The sequence below is a fragment of the Microcaecilia unicolor genome, chromosome 11 (genome assembly GCF_901765095.1).
Source record: "Microcaecilia unicolor chromosome 11, aMicUni1.1, whole genome shotgun sequence".
Taxonomy (NCBI): Eukaryota; Metazoa; Chordata; class Amphibia; order Gymnophiona; family Siphonopidae; genus Microcaecilia; species Microcaecilia unicolor.
Genome location: NC_044041.1, coordinates 28,481,509 through 28,507,672, shown reverse-complemented (window position 1 = coordinate 28,507,672; position 26,164 = coordinate 28,481,509). Strand labels below are relative to the sequence as shown.

The 26,164-nt window shown below is 47.6% G+C and overlaps 1 protein-coding gene across 2 annotated transcripts in view; it reads left to right on the top strand.

The window, feature by feature from the left end:
- ACACB (acetyl-CoA carboxylase beta) overlaps positions 1–26,164 on the top strand; it is a 341,366-nt gene that overhangs the window by 212,943 nt on the left and 102,259 nt on the right. For both annotated transcript variants that reach the window (XM_030220274.1, XM_030220272.1), the window contains 4 exons: positions 1,230–1,286; positions 2,511–2,552; positions 11,701–11,916; positions 13,445–13,600. In XM_030220274.1, the coding sequence (XP_030076134.1) occupies positions 1,230–1,286; positions 2,511–2,552; positions 11,701–11,916; positions 13,445–13,600 (471 nt within the window). The remainder of the gene's footprint in view (positions 1–1,229; positions 1,287–2,510; positions 2,553–11,700; positions 11,917–13,444; positions 13,601–26,164) is intronic.

The following is a 26,164-nucleotide window of genomic DNA, read 5'->3' as shown; positions in this document are numbered from 1 at the left end:
ATAATTCAGCCAGTGGCAGTGAGCATTGTTCTTATCGTCCACCAGCGTTATCCCCTGATATTCAGTGCCTGGCCATGTTGGGGCATTGACATTGAATATCTGGGTTTATGCAGCTGGCTATCTTATGTGGTTAAATGTGATATTAGCACTTAACCGCCTAAGTGACACTGCATAAAGCTAGGACTGATGCATATGCAGTCTGATTTGGCCGCTTAACTTAGGCGGTTAAGTACTGAATATTGGCTTTCCTTTTATAGGGTATTAGATAACTCTTGTGAGGAACATTACTTGGAGCCTTCTTTGTGTTTTTGTTTGGTTTGCGTAAAGAAAACTGTACATTAAGTCCTGAACTACAGTTTTTGAGGACTCCTGATGCAGGCGTTAGAGCAACACTGCCTGTGTTGAATCCACATTGACACTTGGGAGCTCCTACATGTGGGGGTGTTCATACTGTTTTACCATAGAGCGGGCGTTAACCCAGTCCCAAGCCAGTCAGGTGTTTGATATCCATAGTAAATATGCATGAGATTAACTGTATGTACTTCCTGCATTGTATGTAAACTTCTCTCGTGCTTATTTGTTGTGGGTATCCTAAAAACTTGACTGGCTGAGAGTATCTTAAGGACTCATGGAAACAAAATTTTAATTACCAGTATACTTGTGCTATCTGTGGCAATCAGAGTAAGTAGTTTCATGTACCCATCGACCTACCCTCCCTTAGATTTCAAACATAGCTATACTATGACTGAAGACACTTCACCTACAGCTGCTTCATTTCTGCAATAGCTTTCTGGGCTTTGTATTCAATGCTAGGACATCATTCATATATGGCTCCATATGGTCACATCATTCACATGTAATACTGATCATTCTGCTGTCCTCAGAACACTAGCTACAGCTCTATCAAGTTTTCACAAGGGCTGATTTAGAAATTTAACTCTATAAACTAAGACCCAGATTTTGTTGCAAAGGAGAGAAAACAGAATCATGCAGTCATTTTCTATTGGTACTTTTGTGTGTTAATCATTTATAGATCACTTGTTTCCCAAAGTGCATGGCTTATTCGGGTAAATATTATACATACGCAACTGACAAGCACAGTCCAGACATACAATCAGCTAAATTTGAAGGGTGTTTTCACTCTCAAAATGTTATATTTATCACAAATATTTGTATTGTGGATTCTAGTAGTGCAATTAAGGGCTTTTTTTCTGAATTTTTAAATGCAGAAAACAATTTTGGTTGACTACGGATTACGGAGAATCACGTTTCTGATAGCACAGCAGGTTGGTAGAAACACTTGATGACAGTATGTATCATTTTCAACACACCCGGATGAAGGTACAGTGAATGAACTATAGTAAAACACATCAGTTTACATTTTCAGTACGGTGCAGGCAGTTTAGAATATCATAACCTAAACAGCTGCCCTCCTCTAGGGTGCTCTTAATTTTTAAGCTTTGTTATTGAAAAGGCCTCTGAAACTAGTTTTCAAGAGAGAGCTATCTAATGTAGATATAAAGTGAGGCCTAGTGGGACTGGCCTAATGGCTTTATGGGAGTACTGCTTCATGTCATGTCAGAAACCTGACTTCGTATTCTGGAATTTGGGTCTCACTCATTAGAGCAGGAGTGGGCAACCATGGTCCTCAATGGCTGCAACCCAATCGGGGTTTCAAGATTTCTACAGTGAATATGTACGAGATTGATTTGCATGTACTGCTCCCATTTTATGAAATAAATCTCATACATATTCATTGTAAAAATCTTGAGAATCCATCTGGGTTGTGGCCCCTTGCTCATCCCTGCTTTAGAGGGTTGGAGTTTCTGCAGGGATAGCACTTACAGCTCCTAAGGAGTAGAAGTCTGCTCACAACAGTGACAGTAACCAGATGTGTGACATACATCTGTACCAGGTTGTTGAGGGAGCCACTACTGGTAGCCCCTGATAGAGATCTAATTCAGCCATCACACTGATAGTTAAAGTGGAACTGATGAGTGGAGGAAAGGGTTAAGAATTGGGTGGAGGGAGGGAAGGAGCCTAGTCAGTTGTAAATGAAGACTGGCAACATTGTAACCCCAGTCGAAACTTGATTCTAAATGAGCTGGAAGTTCACAGGAGCAGAAGAAAACCACTTGACCAAAAGTGTCAAAATGTGTTCAAAAATCCTGTTCAGTGTAAGCTAGTTTCTTTGAACCAATAGTTGTCAACTGACTCATATATTGGTTACTCCTATCTAGCAAACATAACTAAATCTATAAATGGGTGGATAAATGAAGCAAATGCTGCCAGGGAATGTTATACTGGTGAATTTTGTCCGAGTAGTAAAATCTTACCACAAATTAGAACTCTCCGAAATAACTTTTTTTGAATATTTGGTTTTGATTGCTACATGATATTTATGAAACTCTATTTTTGGGTGGATCCACTAGGGTCTTTTAAATAGAATACTATACAGTATATTTATACCAAGACTGTAGTATAATTTTTTTTTTCTTTTCCTTTTTCAGAGGGAATTCCCCAAGTTCTTTACGTTCAGAGCAAGAGACGAGGTTTGGACATGAGCTATTCTTGTATCTTTTTTTTTTTTTTTTTTTCAGTTTCTTAAAGTGGGTGTTTTGTGACTTGAGAACTTTGTGTGAAAAGGAGACTTTCAGCTGTCCTACCTGGGGTTATTCTACATTTGTATTAACTAGCTTCCTGCTATTCCAGAAGCTGTGGTATAGTTGTCCATCAACCAGCAGGTGGAGATAGAGAACTGAAAACTAAACTGAAAGATAGATATCTCTGGCATCTAGTCCAGTTCCTCAGTATTTTCTGTCTCCAGCAGGTAGATGGATAAACTTTTCAGCCTCTGGGTCTGAGTGATTTGCTCCTAGGTAGTACTTCCCAGACAATCATTCTGGATAATGGTACAAGCGATGATACTATCACAACTAGACTACTGCAACGCGGCATACGTATGATGTAAGGAAAACACGCTAAAATCACTACAAACCGTCCAAAGCACAGCATCAAGACTTATATTCAAAAAGTTGAAATAATGAAAGAGCTACCCCACTACTCAAAACACTACACTGCCTACCAATCAAGGCTAGACTACTCTTTAAAGCTAGCACCCTCATCTTCAAGATTAGTATTTGGAATGGCACCTGAATACATGCAAAATATGATCGAATTATGCCCAAGAAATCAAGCCCAGAATCCAGAACCTACTGCTGCTCCACCTACCCAACTGCAGGAACATAACGTACAAACAAATCGCCCGACACAGGCCGTGTTTTGCCCACCTAGGGCTGCGTCAGGGGCTACAATGAACAAATACATAATTATCATAGATCATAATAAATAAAATATAACACACATACGAGCATAATATATCAAATATATAAATTGACAAAAAACAATAAAATATGGAATATTACTAAGTATACATAGAGAGTATACTAGAATAATTACATGAATAAGCATATCGCTACACATTGTCCAATATAAATAATGTGTGTGTGTATATATATATATATATATATATATATATATATATATATATATATTTCTCTGAGGACAAGCAGGCTGCTTGTTCTCACGACTGGGTGACGTCCGCGGCAGCCCCCACCAACCGGAAGAAGCTTCGCGGGCGGTCCGCACGCAGGGCACGCCCACCGCGCATGCGCGGCCGTCTTCCCGCCAGTCTTTTCTTTTCCGCGCTGGAGAGAGTCGTGCGTCGCCGCTCTCTCTTTAGTCAGCCCCGGAAAACCGTCGCGTTGTCCGCGAATCTCGCTTATTTTCTGTTTTTGGTGTCGCGCGCCTTCAAAACTTTTCCTTTTCTTAAAAAAAAAAAAGTAGAGAACGCACTGAATTTTCCCTCGTTTTCTAGCGGGGGCCTTGTGGCTGCGCGGTCGATTTATTTTTCGAGGTGTGATTTACCGCCACCATCGACGACTTTAACTTCGCCGATGCGATTTTTCCGTCGATGTCCTCGAAGGTCCCGAGTGGATTTAAGAAGTGTGGTCGGTGCGGCCGGCCTATCTCGCAGACCGACACCCACGCTTGGTGCCTCCAGTGCCTCGGGCCGGAGCACGATATCAAGTCGTGTTCTTTGTGTCTTGGTCTCCGGAAACAGACTCAGGTTGCGAGGCAAGTTCTTCGGGACCGTCTTTTTGGAACTTGCGCCGGCCCCTCGACGTCGACCTCGATGGCATCGGTATCGACGGCCGGTTCTTCGGTACCGGTATCGATGTCCGCGAAATCGGCACAGATGGCATCGACCCCAGGAGTACAGGTCCCGTCGGCCCGCCGGTCCTCCGGTGACGGTAGGGGTGAGAGGCCGCGTGGGCAATCGGCCCCGGTCACTCCCTCTGCTCATGGCCCTCGGGACCGAACCCTGTCTGACCCGGCTCCTCGAGATCGAGGGGGATCGACCTCCTCCTCCTCCGTTCCACCTGGCGCCGATGACGGGCACCGCAAAAAACAGAAGACGCACCGTCATCGGTCCCCATCGGTGCACCCGGCCCTCGGTGCCAGAGAGGAGTCGACGCCGAAGCGTCAACGTCGAGAGGAAAGGTCCCCCTCGGTAGTGGAGGTACCGACGTGTCAGGGCCCCAGCACTTCGGTGCAGTCTCCTGGACCCGAGCAGCTTCCGGCACCGACGCCTCTACCGGCCCCCCCGTCTTTCCCGACAGCGGGCCTGGACGAGTGCCTCCGAGCCATCCTTCCGGGGATCCTGGAAGGGCTGATGCGCCAGGCTGTGCCGGCGCCGGGGGTGCTTGCGCCCTCGACGCCGTTGACTGTGGCGCCGGTGAGCTCTAGCCCGGTGCCGAGGCCTTCGACACCGCCGCCGCTTGCGGCGCCGGTCTCGACCGCCACGCAGGTGGAGTCCCCGTCGACGGAGGGAGCCTCGTCCCCGCCGGCGCGGGAGTCCACCGCTCGACGACACCGAGGCCTCGGTGCCTCGACGTCGAGCCGGGCCCGGTTGAGGACTCAGCTGCATGAGCTTATGTCCGATACCGAGGAAGAGGCCTCGTGGGGGGAGGAGGAGGACCCCAGATATTTCTCCTCAGAGGAGTCTGTGGGCCTTCCCTCTGACCCCACGCCTTCACCAGAGAGGAAACTCTCGCCTCCTGAGAGCCTCTCCTTTGCCTCCTTTGTCAGGGACATGTCTATTTGCATACCCTTCCCCGTGGTCTCTGTGGATGAGCCGAGGGCTGAGATGCTCGAGGTCCTCGACTATCCATCACCACCTAGAGAGTCCTTCACGGTGCCGTTGCACAATGTCCTTAAGGAGACATTGCTTCGGAACTGGACGCGACCATTATCTAATCCCACCATCTCCAAGAAAGCAGAGTCCCAGTACAGAATTCACTCGGACCCAGAGTTAATGCGGCCCCAATTGCCTCATGACTCGGCGGTCGTGGATTCTGCTCTCAAGAGGGCACGGAGTTCGAGGGATACCGCCTCGGCGCCCCCGGGGCGGGAGTCTCGCACTCTGGACTCGTTTGGGAGGAAGGCCTACCAATCTTCCATGCTCGTGACCCGCATCCAGTCTTACCAGCTCTACACGAGCATCCACATGCGGAACAATGTGAAGCAACTGGCGGACCTGGTTGACAAGCTCCCGCCGGAGCAGTCCAGGCCTTATCAGGAGGTGGTCAGGCAGCTGAAGGCGTGCAGAAAGTTCCTGTCCAGGGGTATCTATGACACCTGTGACGTGGCATCTCGTGCTGCGGCCCAAGGTATAGTGATGCGCAGGCTCTCATGGCTGCGTGCCTCTTGAGCTGGACAACCGCACCCAGCAGAGACTGGCCGACGTCCCTTGCCGGGGGGATAATATTTTTGGTGAGAAGGTCGAGCAGCTGGTGGACCAACTGCATCAGCGGGAAACCGCCCTCGACAAGCTCTCCCACCGGGCGCCTTCAGCATCCACCTCAGCAGGTGGACGTTTTTCCCGGGCCCGGCAGGCTGTGCCCTATTCTTTTGCCAAGCGTAGGTACACCCAGCCGGCCCGAAGGCCTCGTCAGGCACAGGGACAGCCCCAGCGCGCTTGTTCTCGTCAACAGCGTGCGCCTAAGCAGCCCCCTGCGCCTCCACAGCAAAAGCCGGGGACGGGCTTTTGACTGGATCCACGGGAACATAGCCGCCCTCAAAGTGTCCGTACCGGACGATCTGCCGGTCGGAGGGAGGTTAAAATTTTTTCACCAAAGGTGACCTCTCATAACCTCCGACCAGTGGGTTCTCCAAATAGTGCGGTGCGGATACGCCCTGAATTTGGCCTCCCTGCCTCCAAATTATCCTCCGGGAGCTCAATCCTTCAGCTCCCATCACAAGCAGGTACTTGCAGAGGAACTCTCCGCCCTTCTCAGCGCCAATGCGGCCGAGCCCGTACCACCCGGGCAAGAAGGGCAGGGATTCTATTCCAGGTACTTCCTTGTGGAAAAGAAAACAGGGGGGATGCGTCCCATCCTAGACCTGAGAGGCCTGAACAAATTCCTGGTCAAAGAGAAGTTCAGGATGCTTTCCTTGGGCACCCTTCTGCCAATGATTCAGAAAAACGATTGGCTATGTTCCCTGGATTTAAAGGACGCATACACTCACATCCCGATACTGCCAGCTCACAGACAGTATTTCAGATTCCGCCTGGGCGCACGGCACTTTCAGTATTGTGTGCTGCCCTTTGGGCTCGCCTCCGCCCCACGAGTGTTTACAAAGTGCCTCGTGGTGGTAGCGGCGTATCTACGCAAGCTGGGAGTGCACGTGTTCCCATATCTCGACGATTGGCTGGTCAAGAACACCTCGGAGGCGGGAGCCCTCCGGTCTATGCAGTGCACTATTCAACTCCTGGAGCTGCTGGGGTTTGTGATAAATTACCCAAAGTCCCATCTCCAGCCAGCCCAGTCTCTGGAATTCATAGGAGCTCTGCTGAATACCCAGACGGCTCGGGCCTTCCTTCCCGAAGCGAGGGCCAGCAACCTCCTGTCCCTGGCTTCACGGACCAGAGCGTCTCAGCAGATCACAGCTCGGCAGATGTTGAGACTTCTGGGTCATATGGCCTCCACAGTTCATGTGACTCCCATGGCTCGTCTTCACATGAGATCTGCTCAATGGACCCTAGCTTCCCAGTGGTTTCAAGCCACTGGGAATCTAGAAGATGTCATCCGCCTCTCCACCAGTTGCCGCACTTCACTGCACTGGTGGACCATTCGGACCAATTTGACCCTGGGACGTCCATTCCAAATTCCACAGCCCACGAAAGTGCTGACGACGGATGCATCTCGCCTGGGGTGGGGAGCTCATGTCGATGGGCTCCACACCCAGGGACTGTGGTCCCTCCAGGAAAAGGATCTTCAGATCAACCTCCTGGAGCGCCGAGCGATCTGGAACGCACTGAAGGCTTTCAGAGATCGGCTGTCCTGTCAAATTATCCAAATTCGGACAGACAATCAGGTTGCAATGTATTACGTCAACAAGCAGGGGGGCACCGGATCTCGCCCCTGTGTCAGGAAGCCGTCGGGATGTGGCGTTGGGCTTGCCAGTTCGGCATGCTCCTCCAAGCCACATACCTGGCAGGCGTAAACAACAGTCTGGCCGACAGACTGAGCAGAGTCATGCAACCGCACGAGTGGTCGCTCCATTCCAGAGTGGTACGCAAGATCTTCCGAGAGTGGGGCACCCCCTCGGTGGACCTTTTCGCCTCTCAGACCAACCACAAGCTGCCTCTGTTCTGTTCCAGACTTCAGACACACGGCAGGCTAGCGTCGGATGCCTTTCTCCTTCATTGGGGGACCGGCCTCCTGTATGCTTATCCTCCCATACCTTTGGTGGGGAAGTCCTTACTGAAGCTCAAGCAAGACCGCGGCACCATGATTCTGATAGCGCCCTTTTGGCCCCGTCGGATCTGGTTCCCTCTTCTTCTGGAGTTGTCCTCCGAAGAACCGTGGAGATTGGAGTGTTTTCCGACTCTCATTTCGCAGAACGACGGAGCGTTGCTGCACTCCAACCTTCAGTCCCTGGCTCTCACGGCCTGGATTGTGAGGGCGTAGACTTCACTGCGTTGGGTCTGTCTGAGGGTGTCTCCCGTGTCTTGCTTGCCTCTAGGAAGGATTCCACTAAAAAGAGTTACTTTTTCAAGTGGAGGAGGTTTGTCGTCTGGTGTGAGAGCAAGGCCCTAGAACCTCGTTCTTGCCCTGCACAGAACCTGCTTCAATACCTTCTGCACTTATCAGAGTCTGGTCTCAAGACCAACTCAGTAAGGAATCACCTTAGTGCGATTAGTGCTTACCATTATCGTGTGGAAGGTAAAGCCATCTCTGGAGAGCCTTTAGTCGTTCGATTCATGAGAGGCTTGCTTTTGTCAAAGCCCCCTATCAAGCCTCCTGCAGTGTCAAGGGATCTCAACGTCGTCCTCACCCAGCTGATGAAACCTCCTTTTGAGCCACTGAATACCTGCCATCTGAAGTACTTGACCTGGAAGGTCATTTTCTTGGTGGCAGTTACTTCAGCTCGTAGGGTCAGTGAGCTTCAAGCCCTGGTAGCTCATGCTCCATATACAAAAATTCATCACAACAGAGTAGTGCTCCGCACTCACCCAAAGTTCCTGCCGAAGGTGGTGTCTGAGTTCCATCTTAACCAGTCAATTGTCTTGCCAACATTCTTTCCCAGGCCGCATACCCGCTCTGCTGAACGTCAGTTGCACACATTGGACTGCAAGAGAGCATTGGCTTTCTATTTGGAGCGGACACAGCCCCACAGACAGTCCACCCAATTGTTTTTCTTTCGACCCTAACAGGCTAGGGTTCGCTGTCGGGAAACGCACCATCTCCAATTGGCTAGCAGATTGCATTTCCTTCACTTATGCCCAGGCTGGGCTGACTCTTGAGGGTCATGTCACGGCTCATAGTGTCAGAGCCATGGCAGCGTCGGTGGCTCACTTGAAGTCAGCCACTATTGAAGAGATTTGCAAGGCTGCGACGTGGTCATCTGTCCACACATTCACATCACATTACTGCCTCCAGCAGGATACCCGACGCGACAGTCGGTTCGGGCAGTCGGTGCTGCAGAATCTGTTTGGGGTGTAAATCCAACTCCACCCTCCAGGACCCGCTTTTATTCTGGTCAGGCTGCACTCTCAGTTAGTTGTTCTTCGTAGGTCAATTTTCTGTTGTATCCTCGCCGTTGCGAGGTTCAATTGACCTGGGTTCTTGTTTTGAATGAGCCTGAGAGCTAGGGATACCCCAGTCGTGAGAACAAGCAGCCTGCTTGTCCTCGGAGAAAGTGAATGATACATACCTGTAGCAGGTGTTCTCCGAGGACAGCAGGCTGATTGTTCTCACCTACCCTCTCTCCTCCCCTTTGGAGTTGCGTTTCATCATTTTTGCTTGTCATTCAACTGGCGGGAATGGTCGCGCACGGGCGGGAAGACGGCCGCGCATGAGCGGTGGGCGTGCCCTGCGTGCGGACCGCCCGCGAAGCTGCTTCCGGTTGGTGGGGGCTGCCGCGGACGTCACCCAGTCGTGAGAACAATCAGCCTGCTGTCCTCGGAGAACACCTGCTACAGGTATGTATCATTCACTATACACACACACATGTACATAAAAGAGCATATATAAGAAAATCAATATATATAAAAGGCGAGTGTCGTACTCACTCGCAAATGCGCAGTAGAGACCTTCTCTGCCCCGCTCCCACGTCAATACGTGATGACAGGGGGGTGGAACAGAGAGGGTCTGTACTGCGCATTTCTGAGGGAGGGACACCGCCGTCTAACGCTCCCCCCACCCGAGTCGCCGCCACCCACCTTCTACCCAGTCGGGTCCTCGCTCCACTATTGAAACAGCGAGGGTCCGGGAACGCAGCACTGAGCTCTGCTGAGCTGCCGACATCGCCCTTCCTTCTTCTTCTCTGCCTCTGTCCCGCCCTCGACGACGTTACGTCACACGAGGGCGGGACAGGCAGAGAAGAAGAAGGAAGGGCGATGTCGGCAGTTCAGCAGAGCTCAGTGCTGTGTTCCCGGACCCTTGCTGTTTCAATAGCGGAGCGAGGGCCCGGCCAGGTGGAAGGTGGGTGGTGACGGCTCGGGGGGGGGGGGGGGGGGCGCGAATTCGGACGGGGAGGGGCAGTGGCGAACTCGGCGGCGGGGGCGGGCCTTTCAACCCCCCCTTCCTATAATAGCCCGTTTTTACGGGCTCAAAGGCTAGTATATATATAAAAGAAGTCTATGTAATGCAACAATTGTATGACAGTGCATATAAACATATATATAAAAGCATAATAAGATCTGACATCACATAACAGCAAAGCAAGGGCACTGGTATAGGTTATGAACTTCAATACAAATATGTATAAAAAAATGTATAAATGAGATAAAAGGGCACATAACTTATTTGAAACCTTCGTAAAGGGGCAACTATAAAAAAGTGAGCATGGACACAATCAAATAATACTCTATGTTACCAAAAATGAAAAATGGGGTAGTATGTATCGAACTAAAAAAAAAGAAAAATGAATTAAAAATAAATAAGAGAAAAATTATGACAAAATGAAAATGAAAGATAAATAATGAAAATAAAAATAAATGAAGATAAATGTAAACAAAAATGTTACATATGGTGCATAAAAGTCAAGAAAAAACCAGCTCAAACGGGAATCCCTATAATCATAAATCAAAAATAATTGATAAAAAACAAAAAAATAAAATGTATCAAGACTAATAATATGACATTAGTTTAGGTATCATAGGGTGTACACCCTATGATACCTAAACTAATGTCATACTATTAGTCTTGATCCGCTCTAATTTTATTTTTTGTTTATCAATTATTTTTGATTTATCAAGACTTATATTCAAAAACTTGAAATAATGAAAGAGCTACCCCACTACTCAAAACACTACACTGCCTACCAATCAAGGCTAGACTACTCTTTAAAGCTAGCACCCTCATCTTCAAGATAGTATTTGGAATGGCACCTGAATACATGCAAAATATGATCGAATTATCCCCAAGAAATCAAGCCCAGAATCCGGAAGCTACCTGCTGCTCCACCTACCCAACTGCAGGAACATAACGTACAAAACCATCTACACAGCAGGTTTCAGCTAACTGAGATCCAAATGATGGAACTCAATACCAAAAGCCATAGGAAGCATCACTAACTACCTCCATTTCAGGAAAGAACTGAAAACATACCTCTTCAAATAATTCTATAGCTAATCACACAGGCCACAAATGACCTTGTCAAATCACAGCTGTAAAACACTACTACAATTTCAGTGTAAACTCTAAGCCACTTTGAACCGAAACTTGTTTTTGGATAACAGTGGGATACAGGATTGCATAATAAATAAATAAGTCTAATGTAGACATGTATACCCACATTAATTGTGTGGTGTGTCTGGTAGTCGGCTGTTTTTGCTGGCTTTCAATGATCTCTGAGGGCATTCTGCTAAAAGTGGATGCCCTCAGCACTTCTGTTTCCCTCCCTCTTTTCTTGCTAACCTTGTTATCTTTGACTTTTGCTATGGATGATCCACTATCTTCTAGATTATTGGCGTTCCTTTCTTTTTTTTTTTTTTTGCTTATTTATGTAAACTGCTTTGATGTTTTGTATTGAAAGGCAGTACAGCAAGTACTCAGTAAACATAAACATAGTTGGAATAATGGTGGTACAGACTAATACCTTCTTGACTGGTTCCTCATTCCCATGCAGTTTGCGGAAGACCGGATTTATCGCCATTTGGAGCCAGCACTAGCATTTCAATTGGAGCTGAGCCGAATGCGCAATTTTGATTTGACTGCTGTGCCTTGTGCCAACCACAAGATGCACCTCTACCTAGGAGCTGCCAAAGTTGAAGATGGAACAGAGGTTACAGACTACAGGTTTTTCATACGTGCCATCATTAGACATTCTGATCTAATTACAAAGGTAACACGTTTGACTAATCTTTTTACATGCAATATCCTGTATGATTTGGCTACAAACATCTTGTCGACCTATTAAGTATTGACAAGGTTGAATACCATATAACATTTATTTTATAATTTTCTAGTAAGTGAAGTACAAAAATAAAGAATACTTTTTAAAAACTAGTTGGTGGGGAATTGAAAGTTGATACAAATGTATTGTAAATTCACAGTGAGAATGATTCATTTAGGCATCAAAACATGACTTATAAATGGGGTGGCAAGAGAGATCCAGTCTGAGCCTGTCTTGGTTTTATATCATTGCGTTCAGGGTGATATAGTTCTGTTTTTCATAGTGAAATCAGTAGGGAAGCCAGAATGACAAATTCCTTTTTGCAGAGAAGTAAAACCAGGGCAGACTCAGTCTGTCCTCTAGGGCAGGGCAGGATTAAAATGTAGATTGAGGGTGGGCAACCATGGTCCTTGAGGGCCACAACCTAGTTGGTTTTTTTAAAGAGTTCCACAATCAATATGCATGAGATCTATTTGCATACAATGGAAACAGTAGATGCGAATGAATCACAAGCATATTCTTTGTGAAAATCTTGAAAAAATCCGGGGTTGAGGTCCTTGAGGACAGTGGTTGCTCACCCCCTGGTGTAGATGGACTAGATATGTGCCTAGAGCTCAAATGTTTAGGAGGGACCTCTCAGATATACTAATTGACTGTCCCAGGGCAGATTTTTTTACCCTGGTAAGTGAGCTGCTGTCAGAAAGAAGAATGGGGTTAGGGGAATGGGGAAGACCAGAGCCATTGCTATCCATAGAATCCTGTCTGGTCTCCCCACACCTCTGTGCATTGTCCTAGTTGGCAGGGTTTGTTGGTAAATAGCACTTGTTACCTGCTGCTTCCTCCTCTTTCTTCTGCAGTCATAACCACATAGGACTTACAGAAGTTTTAAAATCTATTTGTTATAGTGGATCTCAATAGGCTTGGTTGTGTAGGGCCTACCAAAGGATGAATCCTGACGTTTATAGTTACCCTACTCATTAACAGATAAGAATGAGACTAGGACTAAAGTTTCAGGAACTTGTTCAGAAGCTCATGGCAGATATATTTATTCTGAGTTCTGGTAGCCACAAAGATCTCTTCAAGTTCTGGAACCTTCAGATAAAAGCTCAGTAAACCTGGAGCTGCAACAAAAGGGTTAGTTTTTAAGTAAAAACTGAATATCAGATGTCAGCAATCAGTAACTTAGTACGTGAAAGTAGTTGTATCATCTGAGGTCAATTTGCACACACACACACACACATGGAAATACCCCAGCACTAGGAAGCTGATATTAATGTTTGTATTAATTTACAATTTTATTCTAGCTAAAGATGGTCATGAATCAATTGTAAATATATAACAGAAAATGGATTTTAAAACGTCTTTTTAGGTGTCTTTTGAAGGCATACTCATCATTGGGTGTGGGTTTTAAAAAAAAAAAAGTTTTCTTGCAGCTGCTTGATGGCACCAATTCATAGGTATGTTGCCTTGTTTGCAGGAAGCTTCCTTTGAGTATCTTCAAAATGAAGGTGAACGCCTGCTTCTGGAAGCCATGGATGAACTGGAGGTGGCTTTCAATAATACCAGTGTTCGTACAGACTGCAACCACATCTTCCTGAATTTTGTGCCTACAGTAATCATGGATCCCTCCAAGGCAAGTGAAACAACCTACTTTGCAAAATAGCTGTTCTTTGTCCCACAACATGCGTAGGACAAAGTACTGTATTTTATTTCAGCTTTGTATGATGTGCTGGCCTTGGCACCTTTTAAAATTAAAGTAAGAGACATAAAAGAGAATCATAAGGTAAACAGATCAGTATACAAGATAGTAGATCAGATTCTATTGGTGGAGGCAAATTGGAGAAAAGATGTTTCGGTTTGCACTTAAGAGCGGAGAGTGAGGTAATGTCTGGGAGTAAGAGATGTGGGTTCTAGAGTGCTACAAGTAGTGCAAAAGCACAGAAATCAGATTTCTTGTCTGTGTGTTCCTTATTGTCGCACTAGATCAGTCTAGATCAGCGATGGGCAACCTTTTGAGCTTGGTGTGTCAAAATTCGCCAAAAAACCGAGCATAACTCGGGTGGTGTGTCACTTCGAGAAAAATCTACTAGGACCGCCCCCGGGCCCCCCCCTACCCGAGATCGCTGCCCACCCGAGGTCGCTGGGGCCCCCCTCCACCTGCTACCGGGCCCAGAACTAACCTTAAAGCCTCCTTTCACGTCGCAGCAAGCAGCAGCAGGGCAGACCTCTCCTCCTCCTGTGCTCTGCCCTCGCGGACGTTACGTCAGGCGAGGGCGGGACACGGAAGGAAGGAGTGGCCTGCCCTGCTGCTGCTTTCTGCGACGTGAAAGGAGGCTTTAAGGTTAGTTTCCGGGAGCGAGGAGGGAGGGCGGACCACACTGCGGCGGCGCCGCGTTTCATCGAAAATGGCTACGCGTGTCAGTGCTGACACGCGTGTCATAGGTTCGCCATCAGGGGTCTAGATGCTTGGGTATGCCTTGGGTTGCCTGTGGCCACTGGTGGTTCTTGGGATCTAAGAATTCCTCACTATAAATATCCTGCTCAAAATCCACCAAGTCCTCAGCCCAGTTCACCCTAGGAGGTTTGGCCAGTTGAGGAGCTTGACCCTCCCCTGGAGTGGCTGCCTCATCCCACAGATCCCCCTGAGTGCCAGGCCTTGTAAAGGGTCCAAATGAACTCTGAGGGAATTCACCCCCCCCCCCCATTCCACATACACAGTAAACTTGTATCACCAGCAACTGCAGGAACCAGGATAGAATCCTCTGGGGTTAAATGAGGAGGGACATCCAAATGCTGAGCCAAATCCAAAATGGCAGCTGTTCCTGCCATAGATGGATCCGGAATCAAGGGGCCTGCCGTAACTTTACTAATGGTAGCTGCCTGTACCTAACTTTCCACTTGCAGTACCTTGGATATGCAGCTGCCACTACTACTGACTATGGCTCCCCGCAAAGTCAACAAAGGAGCACCAAGCATTTCTACCGCCCTGCTTCCCACATGCACTGTGTTAACAGCGTGGCTGTCTAAGTTGCAGGTACTAAGGCCGAGGTAAGGAATTAAGTTGCGGGTGGGAGACTCACACAGAGGCAAGCTTAACCCAGCAGGTGGGAGGGAAGGGTATGCCAGAGTAGAGCACGTGCACAGGTTGTAGTGTCCTGAGAAGTTCTGGGACAGACCCTCTAGGTGGCCGCTGGGTTAGCCCCAGGTGGGTGCTAGGTGTTCCGTGACAGCCACTAAGGAAGGAGAAATTAGGTCTTACCTACTAATTTTCTTTCCTTTTAAGCCCTCCAAGACCAGTCAAGAGCCTACCCAGTGTCTAGAAGGAAAACAGGGACAAGACTTGAACTTGTCGTTTGGGAGATACCAGACACTTGATGAAATTCTGGCTTACAGTGTATCTTATTTGGTTTAGTTGTTCCTTGTTGTTCAGCTCTTTCAGACTGTTAAGGTTTATTCTAGTACTTTCCAAAAAAAAAAAAAAAAACTAAACAAAGTGAGACCTCCATGCAGTAGAACAATATGAAATGATATTTGGCTTCTGGCAAAGGGAAAGGGCTTTTTGTCCTACACAGGATTCTTAAACAGTTCTCAGAGTTCAGTGTTCTCAGTCTCCATCTACTGATAGGCATGCATATCCCAAGCATCTTGAGCAGTCTGGAGGGCCTAAAGGAAAGAAAATTAGCAGGTAAGACCTAATTTCTCCTTCTCAGTGGTGGAGCACATTGTGCAGTGGTATTCCCCTGACTTTGTGTTGCTCATGTATAAGGTTTTCTGCTTGAGCAAAGGTCTGGTGGCTGAAGGCCAGTTGGAGGCAACAAGGGGACAAAATCTCCCCCCTCTCCCCAAAGGAAATGCCCTCATTGGCAGAAAATAAAGCCTAAGTTAGGCCTGGATGAGAAATTTCTGAAGGCAGAATTATTGAGATTGGTGGAACCTTGTCTGGAGAGCAGGAGGGATAGCTAGAAGAAGAGGAAGTTCCTCCAGGGTGGATGCCAATGTGGTCAGGATCTTTTATAGAGACTAGCTGTCCTCCTTGATAGCCCAGGTGCTTACAACTTTGAAGATTTCAGAGATGAAGCTGGCAGAGAGTGCAAAGGGAAAAGGTCTGCTACTGGAAGGTTTTAAGATGCCAGCTCAGGCCTTCCTGATGCATAGGGTGATTTAAGGAGATAATAGCAATAGAGTGGGACACCATGGATGCTGTGTTGAAGGTGATGAGATTGATGGCAATGTTGTATTCCAGCTTGGTGAAAGGGAAATATTGTGTCTCTCAAACGTAGATGCCCTGGAATTGGCAGTTAAAAGAAGACTACTCATCCAGTGGAAGGGGGTGCAGCCCTGAAGTATCTGCAGAACCATCATATGGAGATGTTGCTGGAACAAGCCTTTGAGGTGGACAGAGCAATTGCCTGAGGGGTCACTGAAAGCAGTTGAGCAGGACTCTTGGGTGGCTAGGCCAGAGATGGAGCTAGCCTTCATAACCTTATTCAGACATCTCCTTAGAATATGGCCCTTTTGGTAGCTATATGCTGGTTCCTTTAGCTGAGGAGTTGGATGGCAGATGTGGCCTTCAAGGGCATCTTAGTAAACTTCCCTTTAAAGAAAAATTGCTGTTTTTGAGAGGACTTCAAGAAGTGGGTGAAGAGTTTGGTGGATTTCAAGATACCCAGGCTGCCAGAGGATCACTCTAGGGTGCTGCATATTCTGTCAGGTAGGGTCCACTTTAGGGATGCCAGAAGGTATAGGCCAGGTAGGGTGAGAAGTTCCCATTGGGGTAGGTTCCCATCCCAGGGCCAGTGTTTTTGGGGCAGTCACAGAGAAATCTGAGACCCTGGAACTGGTAGCTCAAGTTGGATCAGAGGTCCACAATGAGGTTTGGGGTCCTCGAAGTAATGTGCAAAGATTACACCCTTGAGTTGGCCAGTCCTCTCTGACTTTTTTTTTTTTGTGTCACCTTCTGGAGGTGGTTGTCCACGCTTGACAGGCGTTTGCAGTTAGAAGTGATTGTCCCAGAGCTTTGGGACAAGCAGGGGGTGGGATAGTATTCTATCTGCTTTGTCGTGCCCAAGAAGGAGGGTATGTTTCAGCCTATCTTGGATCTCAAGAAGGCAAACAAGGCTTTAAGAACTCCAAGGTTCTTCACAGAGACACTGAAGTCCCTGATAGTGGTAGTCCGCTATGAAAAGTTCCTATATTGTTGGACTTGACGGAGACCTATTTACATATTCCTATTCAAGCAGAGCTCAAGCAGGTTTGCTGTTCTGGGGCAGCACATGCAATTTTGTGTGTTTCCATTTGTTTTGGTTATGACCCCGAGGACTTTCTTGAAGGTGAATGTAGTTATGACACCAGTATTGATCTATATTTGGACTACTGGTTAATTGGAGCAAATTAGTTCTAGGAGAGTCAGAGATCCATGACTTATGTGAAACGGTTTCATTGAGGAGCTGAGCGGTCAACGCAGCCAAGAGCAAGCTGATACCATTGCAGATGAAAGAATTTGGGAGCCTGATTGGATACCTGTTGGGGAAGGTGTTTATGACTATGGAAGGGAAGAGCATATTGCAGGGACAGATCAGGAGTTTGTGTTAAAAAAAAAAAAAAAGTCACGCCAGGGGCCTGGGATTATATTAACGTTCTAGACTCAATGGTGGCCACTTCGGATTTGATTTCATGGGCTAGGGCTTATATTCGTCTCTTGCCGAAGGTATTACTTTTCTAATAGTCTCCTCAGAGTCAGGATTGGGATGCAGTTCTACCCCTAGGGAAGTAGGTACAACTGCATGGTGGCTTTGGTTGTTGAACTTGAGAGAATGACTCGTAAGCTCCAGATTGGATTTTGGCATTAACTGATGCCAGTCTCAGTGGTTGGGATGCCCATTGTCAGAGAAGCCCAGGGATGTTGATCAGAGATGGGGCCTTGTTGGGCATCAGTTGCTTGTAAACAAGGGCTTTACAGGTGTTTTTTTTTTGGCCGCTGGTGGAGCACAGGTCATTACGGATGATTATATACAACGCTAGGGCAGTAGCTTATGTCACTTGGCAAGGAGAGACCAAGAGCCAAGGAATGTTGAAACGAAGCTATTGATAACCTGAGTGGAGTGGTACCTCCTGTTGTTAGTGATGCATGAAAGCAGTGTTTCCCAACCTCAAGCCAAATACCCCCTAAGTCTAGCAAATTTCAACCGAGTACCCCTGACTACTGATCAGTAGAGATTTTGAAATGGGCATTTTATTATTAAACAGTTAACTAACTTGGCAACATATACAATATGTACACATCTTTGGAAATGGCATTCAGAACAAAAGTTATTTTTCACTCCCATATAAACTGTCTGGCCCTTGTCTGGTGTGGTGTTCTTACAAACTGAGTAAAAATGAACAATGAAACTTACAGATGGGTCTATTATTAATACAGGAGAAAAAGTTCTCCACAAAAGTGAATAACTTCCCCATAGTGACTAGTCAGATTCCTTGTTTCATTTTCCCAGACAATAAAAGATGAACTTGATTGGTCACGATGGGCTACTTGCCCACTTCTGTGAAGAATTTTTTTTTTCTTAAGTATTCCCCAATGAACCAAGGCACTTTTCTAAGCACATAACAAATAAAAACTAAAATAAGTAGCACATATGAATGAGAGAAGTGCAAACCGTCTTCTGAATATGAAGGAATGCAACTGCAGCCACTTAAATGCAGAGTGGCCTGTTACCTCTTTTAGTATTATGTGCTTAGAAAATCAGCACAGTTAGCGTTATTTCTTATATTTCATGCTGTTGTTTAAACACCAGTTCTGGCAAATGAACATTCCAAAAACTAGTCCAGCATCTCTTCCCCCCTCCCCCCCACCAAGTTCAGTCTCTCTCTGTCTTTCTGTCTCTCTCAGTGGGGGAGGGGAAGACATGGTGTAGTGATATTGTATTCCAAGATCGCATCATATATAAATCCCTTTATATGATTATTATGGTGAATTGCTGACTGCCATGTTTGTGATATAAGTGTTTAACCAAGAAGTGCAACCCACACAAAGTGGAAGGTGCAACTCTGACTGCCTGGTTGGGAAGACTGGATGGGCCATACAAGTCTTTAGCTGCAGACATTTACTATATTACCGTGTTATCAAAATACTGACTGGTAAGTGATGCTTGTAGGACGGGGCTCTCAACCCAGTCTTCAGGACACGCTTAGCTAGTCAGTGCCGCAAAACGCCTAGCACCCTCCTGGGATAACCCTGCAGCCATCTGGAGGGTCTGTCCCAGCACTGCTGAGGCCCGCCTGCACCTATGTATGTGTTCTACACTGACATACTCTACTCATCCGCCTGCTGGGTCCCACTTGCTTCTGGGTGAGTCCCCCACCCACAAGGTATCTCCCTGGTGATTTCTAAGGACATTGGGGCCACAACCCCAGAGGTCCCACAGCTCTTAGAAAACACCCACAGACCCAAAACACAAACCACCAGGATTCTTTGTCAGTCCAGGACAACAGAGGTAATAAACTAATTGGTTTATTATTAGAAAAAGAATGGAACAGTGAACTATGGAAAAAAATAGATGATATTAGCAAACGATAACAAGTAACTGAGCAAGGATCAACATTAAACTATCTAAACACTGTATTACTTACCTGTGTAGCACCTGGGGAGTTCAGGAAAATTAACTGCTCACAATCTTTGAACAGGGTCTCAGTGTAGAGTTCCTTACCTTACTCCCTTGCTGAGTCTGGTGGAGATCCATTACCTTCTGGCTGAATTTTGAACTCCAGAGCCAATCCAAGCCCAGAGCATTAACTTTTAAAGTATCTGGCCAATGGCACTGCAGGTTACTTTCCCTCAGGGCCTCCCTCTCTTCCTGTGGAAGATAAGGTGAAAGGAAAACAACTGTGGCCCTAAAGCATAGAACAGGCACCATCTGTTGGTCAGTTAAGGGAAATACATATCAAAAAAATAAAAAACTGATATAGATCACAGGCATAAGTCCTCTTTCGCCACAGTAAGGTTTTCAGGATACCCACAGTTAATATGCATGAGAGAGATTTGCCTACAGCGGAGGCAGTACATGCAAACTTATCTCATGCATATTCATTGTGGCTGTCCTGAAAACTTGATTTGCTAGGTGTGTCCCGAGGACTAGGTTGAGAACCTCTGTTGTAGGATGCCGCTAGTCAGTGGTCCTCAGTCTCCATCTGCTGGCAGAGGAAGACATACATAAGCATCTGGATTGGCGGGGGGGGGGAGGGGGGGGCGGGCGGGGGGTGAGGTGAGGATTCATGGAAAGAAAATTAGCAGGTAAGATCTAATTTCTCCATTGTGAACTAAGAGAGGGGAAGAAGAGCACATCGGGATAAATCTGCAAGATAGAATATGCAGTATAGCAGTGGTTCCTAAACTTTCATCCAAAATGACCCCCTTTTTAACCCTTAAAAATATACGTGATGCTACATGATGTTAAACACAATAGTAGACTTCCAACTTCCCTCCCCTTCCCTTCTCTCATCCACTTCCTCTTACCCCTACTAGCAGCTATTAGCACAGGATCCTTAGTGTCAGTGTGCACACACAGACCCCAGTATTTGGCGAGGTTTCCAGATTAACAGGAAGCCCATGCTGGAGGAGGGGACAGGATATGTGAACATTCTCTGATTTGCTGCTGGGCATTAGCTCACAGTGGAGGCCCAACGGAAAGGGAAATATTCCTATTTGGGGTCTTGACCAACAGTTGGGGAATCCCTGAAGTAGAGAGCTCCAGCTTTGAAGGAAAGTTTTTTGAGGTGTTCAGCTTAATGTGTTTTTCCTTAGCATCCCTCCGGACCGGCCCAGGATTGGACTGATGGGTTGTGCATGCCTACCAGCAGGTTGGAGACTGAGAAAAAAACCTCTGACTCTAGCAAGCCAATAGGAGCCCTGGTCATGTGACCCTAGCCTCAGTATTTTCTCAGTCTCCCAGCAGGTAGGAGTGAGCCCATTAGTCTCTATTGTCTTTCAGCTTTTTCTTTATTGTTGGCTTTATTCTGCCTTTATTCTGCTTTTATTCTGTGCCACAGGAATTCTTTGAGGCTTGTTAGGTTTTCTTTTCAGCTTGGTTGACTTTCAGCCTCAGGGGTGAAAACTCGGGTGCCCCGGGTCCCTCCCCCCTTTTTCCTCCCCACCTCCCTTATTATTTAATTCAATTTCTAAGGGAAGGGTTGCCCTTTGATTAGCAAGGGGATTTTACCTTTGAGAGAGGCAGCCAGATGTGAAAAGAAGCTAAATTTGTTTTAATGCCACGGACCTCTTAAGTCCCCATTGATTAAATGAGCAGGCAGCTCTGTTACTGTCAAGTGTGTGTGGTGTGGCTGGTTAGCGTTTCCATCAGCAGGGAAACATAAAAAGTACAGTTTTCTTTACCTGGTCTGGCTCCCATCACTGTTTGTTTTCGGGGGATTTGTGTGTTTAATTGGAGCGCTATTGGAAAAAGAAAAAGTACAGTTTTGGCGCGAATTGGGTACGCGCGTGCACGCGCGCATCAGTGATGTCTGAAAAACTTAAGCGCTGCTCCGTTTGTCAGCGTCGGGATGTTTCATCTTCAGGCATTTGTAAGTATTGTACAGCGCTAGCGGGAGCTTCGGGTCCGGTTTTGCCTGCAGCGGTTCAGTCAGCTGGTTCGGTCTCTTCACCGGCACGCTCCGATCCCGTGGTTGCTGAAGGGTCAGGCGCGCCCCCGGACTCTGGAACGGCGGTTTTAGCGCGAACGGTGGCCATTTTGAATTCGTCCTCCCAATCTCCCTTGCAGCCTGCAGATCTTTCGTTACCTACTTCGGATGTTTTTTCTTCAGGAGCACTGATGCAGGCTGGGCCTACTCAGGCAGGGGGTTTTCCTCCTGAGTTTGTGCTCCAGATGTATCAGGCTTTTTTGCTGCAGAAGGGGGATTCTTCAGCTGAGTCAGGTCCTTTGAGTATGTCTGCTCCCCCTCCCCTTAAGAGATCTAGGGAGGGAGATTGGCGGGAGCATTTGGAGTCAGTTCATGATCAGGAAATGCCCTTCTTAGAAGAAGAGGAAGATCTGGCGGAACATATCTGGGAGGATTCTTCTTCTCCAGATCCTGAGGCTAGTTCTTTTGCTCAAGGAGAAGATCCTTCTGTAGCCAGAGTTTTCCATAAGGATGATTTGCAGGAGCTAATTTCTATGGTGTCTTCTACTTTGAACTTTGAAGATTTACAGCCAGCTTCGGAAGTCCGTAAGGTCGATTTCTTGATTAAAGGCTCTAGGTCTGCTTCCAAGACTTTTCCTATGCACCAGGATATTTGGGATGTTATTAAAGCGCAATGGGAGTCCCCAGATGCGGTTTTCCGGCAGTCCAGATCTATGTCTCGTCTCAATCCGGTTCCTGAAGCGGATAAGTCTTTGCTTAAGGTGCCGGTCGTGGATGCCGTGGTGTCGGCGGTGACTAAGTGTAATACGGTCCCCGTGGATGGCGGAACAGCTCTTCGTGATGTTCAGGACAGACGTCTGGATTCTCTGCTCAAGAATAGTTTTGATGTTTCTTCCTTGGCAGTGCAGGCAGCCATTTGTGGTTCCTTAGTGGCTAGGGCCTGTTTTAGGTGGGCAGAGAGAGTTTTGGACAGGACTTCGGATGATCTTCAAGCTATTGATCTAGAGGTGGCTAGGATTGAAACGGGAGCGGCGTTTCTGGCTGATGCCTTGTATGATTTGTTGCGAGCATCTTCTAAGTCTTTGGTTTTGGGAGTCGCTGCTCGCCGATCACTGTGGTTGAAAGGTTGGTCGGCGGATGCGGCCTCCAAATCCAAATTGAGCAAGTTTCCATTTAAAGGTTCTTTTTTGTTTGGGGAAGAATTGGATAAGTTGGTTAATTCCTTAGGAGATGCTAAAGTTCCTCGTTTGCCACAAGATAGACCTCGCCTGTCCGGTCGAGGTTCCTTCTCTGGTAGAGGTTCAGGTAGAGGTTTACGTAGGTTTCAGACTGGTCGGGGTTTTCAACCTCACAAATCTCAGTTCTACAATAGGACAGTCCTTTCGGGGTGCTCGCAGAGGAGCGAGTTTCTCCACTCCAGGTTTTAGATCCCAGACCCGTCCTTCCCAGTGAAGGGGCGAGGGCCTCTCCTCTGATGCCTGTCGGAGCTCGTCTTTCTCAGTTTTATCAGAGGTGGGCCCACATAACTTCAGATCAGTGGGTCTTGGAAGTTATACGAGACGGTTATGCCTTAGAGTTCGCAAGGCCTATTGCAGACGCCTTTCTGGAGTCTCCCTGTCGTTCTCCTCTCCAGGCGAGGGCGGTTCGGGATACTCTACAGAGGCTGTTAGATCTTCAAGCTATCTGTCCAGTCCCTCCTTCTGAGTACAGGCAAGGCCGGTATTCCATTTATTTTGTAGTTCCCAAGAAGGAAGACTCTTTTCGCCCTATATTGGACCTCAAGCCTGTCAATCGTGCTCTCAGAGTCACAAGTTTTCGTATGGAGACCCTGCGATCAGTCATAGTCGCAGTGCGCCAGGGAGAGTATTTGACAGCCTTGGATCTCACAGAGGCTTATTTGCATATTCCCATTCGTCCGGCTCACCACAAATTCTTGCGCTTTGCAATTCTAGGGCAGCATTACCAGTTTCGTGCTGTGCCCTTCGGTCTTGCGACGGCTCCCCGCACTTTCACCAAAGTTATGGTCGTGGTGGCTGCGGCCCTCAGGAAAGAAGGGATTCTTGTTCATCCATATCTAGACGACTGGTTAATCAGAGCAAAGTCTTATCAAGAGAGTTGTCGCGTCACAGAACGAGTGATGCAGTTCTTGCAGTCTCTAGGTTGGGTAGTAAATGTGTCCAAGAGTCGGTTGGTTCCGTCTCAATCTCTGGAGTATTTGGGCGTCACGTTCGACACGACACGAGGCAGAGTCTTTCTACCGCAGGCCAGGATTCTAAAACTCCAGTCTCAGATTCGGGACTTTCTTCAACAGCAGCGTCCATGTGCTCGAGATTATCTTCAGATTCTCGGATCCATGGCAGCCACCATAGAAGTAGTACCCTGGGCCAGACTCCATCTGAGGCCTCTTCAGTGGTCTCTTCTATCTCGTTGGTCCGCTCAGAGGGAGTCACTATGGAGGCGTCTGCCTCTCTGCAACAGAGAGCGCAGCTCGCTGTTTTAGTGGCTGCGGATGAAGAATCTCACAGTAGGCATGCCTTTGGAATCTCCTTGCTGGATACCGTTAACGACAGATGCCAGTCTCCGAGGCTGGGGAGCGCATTGCCTGGGGCAGTGGGCCCAGGGTCTTTGGTCTCAAATGGAAGCAGTTCAATCAATCAATTTATTGGAGACCAGAGCGATCCGGTTGGCTCTACAGCACTTCAGGGCTCTACTAATAGGCAAAGCGGTCAGAGTTCTTTCGGACAATGCCTCGGCAGTGGCCTATGTCAACGTCAGGGGGGAACGAAATGTCGTCTCTTGTGTCGGGAGGCGGAGAGTCTCCTCGCCTGAGCGGAGATTCACCTCTCGGCCATTTCAGCATCGCATGTGGCCGGAGTGGAAAACGTTCAAGTCGACTTTCTCAGTCGCCACACTCTCGATCCCGGGGAGTGGTCTCTCAGCGATCAGGAGTTTCGGTTGATAGTGGAGCGCTGGGGCACTCCAGTTCTAGATCTGTTTGCCTCCAGTCTCAACACGAAAGTCCCTCGTTTCTTCAGTCGTCGAAAGGATGTAAGAGCGTTTCCTCCGTGGCCGCTAATAGGCCGTCTCCTACAGATGATCGAGGATCACGGAAGACTGGTAATTTTGGTGGCACCGGATTGGCTGCGGCGTCCTTGGTACGCAGATCTACAGCGTCTATTGGTGGCGCCTCCTCTTCGGCTACCAGTTCACAGGACTTTGCTGGTTCAAGGGCCAGTTCCACATCCAGATCCAGGTCGATTTTGTCTTATGGCTTGGCTCTTGAACGAGCCCGTTTAGCTAAACGGGGTTTTTCAGGACCGGTGATTTCCACCATGCTTAGGTCTCGTCGGCGTTCCACTTCGCTAAACTATATTCGTACTTGGAGAATTTTTGAGGCCTGGTGTGCAGAGGCTGACATCCTTCCATTTCGGGCATCTGTGCCTCAGATGTTGGATTTTCTACAGCGAGGGTTGGATAAAGGGCTGTCTCTTTCTTCTCTTAAGGTGCAAGCGGCAGCTCTTTCCTGCTTTAGAGGTCGGATTCGGGGTAAATCTTTCTCCAGTCTTCCTGAGGTGGCCTGTTTTTAAAGGGAGTCAGCCTTTTTTGTCCTCCGGTAAGATCAGTCTTTCCATCTTGGGATCTTAATCTGGTTCTTTCGACTCTCACGAAACCACCTTTTGAGCCTTTGCAAGCATGTTCTTTGAAGGATCTGACGCTTAAGACAGTGTTTTTGATGGCTATTGCGTCGGCTCGGAGAGTCTCAGAGTTGCAAGCTTTTTCATGTAGATCTCCATTTCTGCAGTTTTCCAAGGAGCGAGTGGTTATTCGTCCGGTTCCCTCCTTTTTGCCTAAAGTGGTATCTCGTTTTCATCTGTCCCAGTCAGTTTTTCTTCCTGTTCTGGGATCGGCCTCAGGGACACAGGAACAGCGACAGTTACATACTCTGGATGTTAAAAGAGTGCTTAAGCGGTATCTCGCAGTTACTGAGGATTTTCGGCGCACGGACCGTCTTTTTCTACTGTTGGCCGGTCACCGTAAGGGGTTGGCGGCTTCTAAGCCCACATTGTCTAGGTGGATCAAGGAGATGATAGGGTCAGCCTACCTTTCGGCAGGTAAAGCTGTCCCGGACTCTGTTAAAGCTCATTCAACTAGAGGGCAAGCTGCGTCCTGGGACGAGTGTTCATTGGTTCCACCAGCGGAGATTTGTAAGGCAGCGACTTGGTCCTCTCTCCATTCGTTTTCTAAACATTACAGGCTTGATGTGCCGTGTCCGCAGGAGGCGATTTTTGCGTCGCGAGTGATTTCAGCGGGTCTGCTGGGGTCCCTCCCGTAGGACTACTGCTTTGTTACGTCCCATCAGTCCAATCCTGGGCCGGTCCGGAGGGATGCTAAGGAAGGAGAAATTAGACATTACCTGCTAATTTGCTTTCCTTTAATCCCTCCGGACCGGCCCAGGTCCCCTCCCATGTTCTGTCTTTCTGTCTAAGTTTCTATGTTCAATTGTTGGTTGCAGAGCTGTTTTGTTTGCAAGTTAAAAAAAAAAAAAATGATGGATTTTCTATTCAGG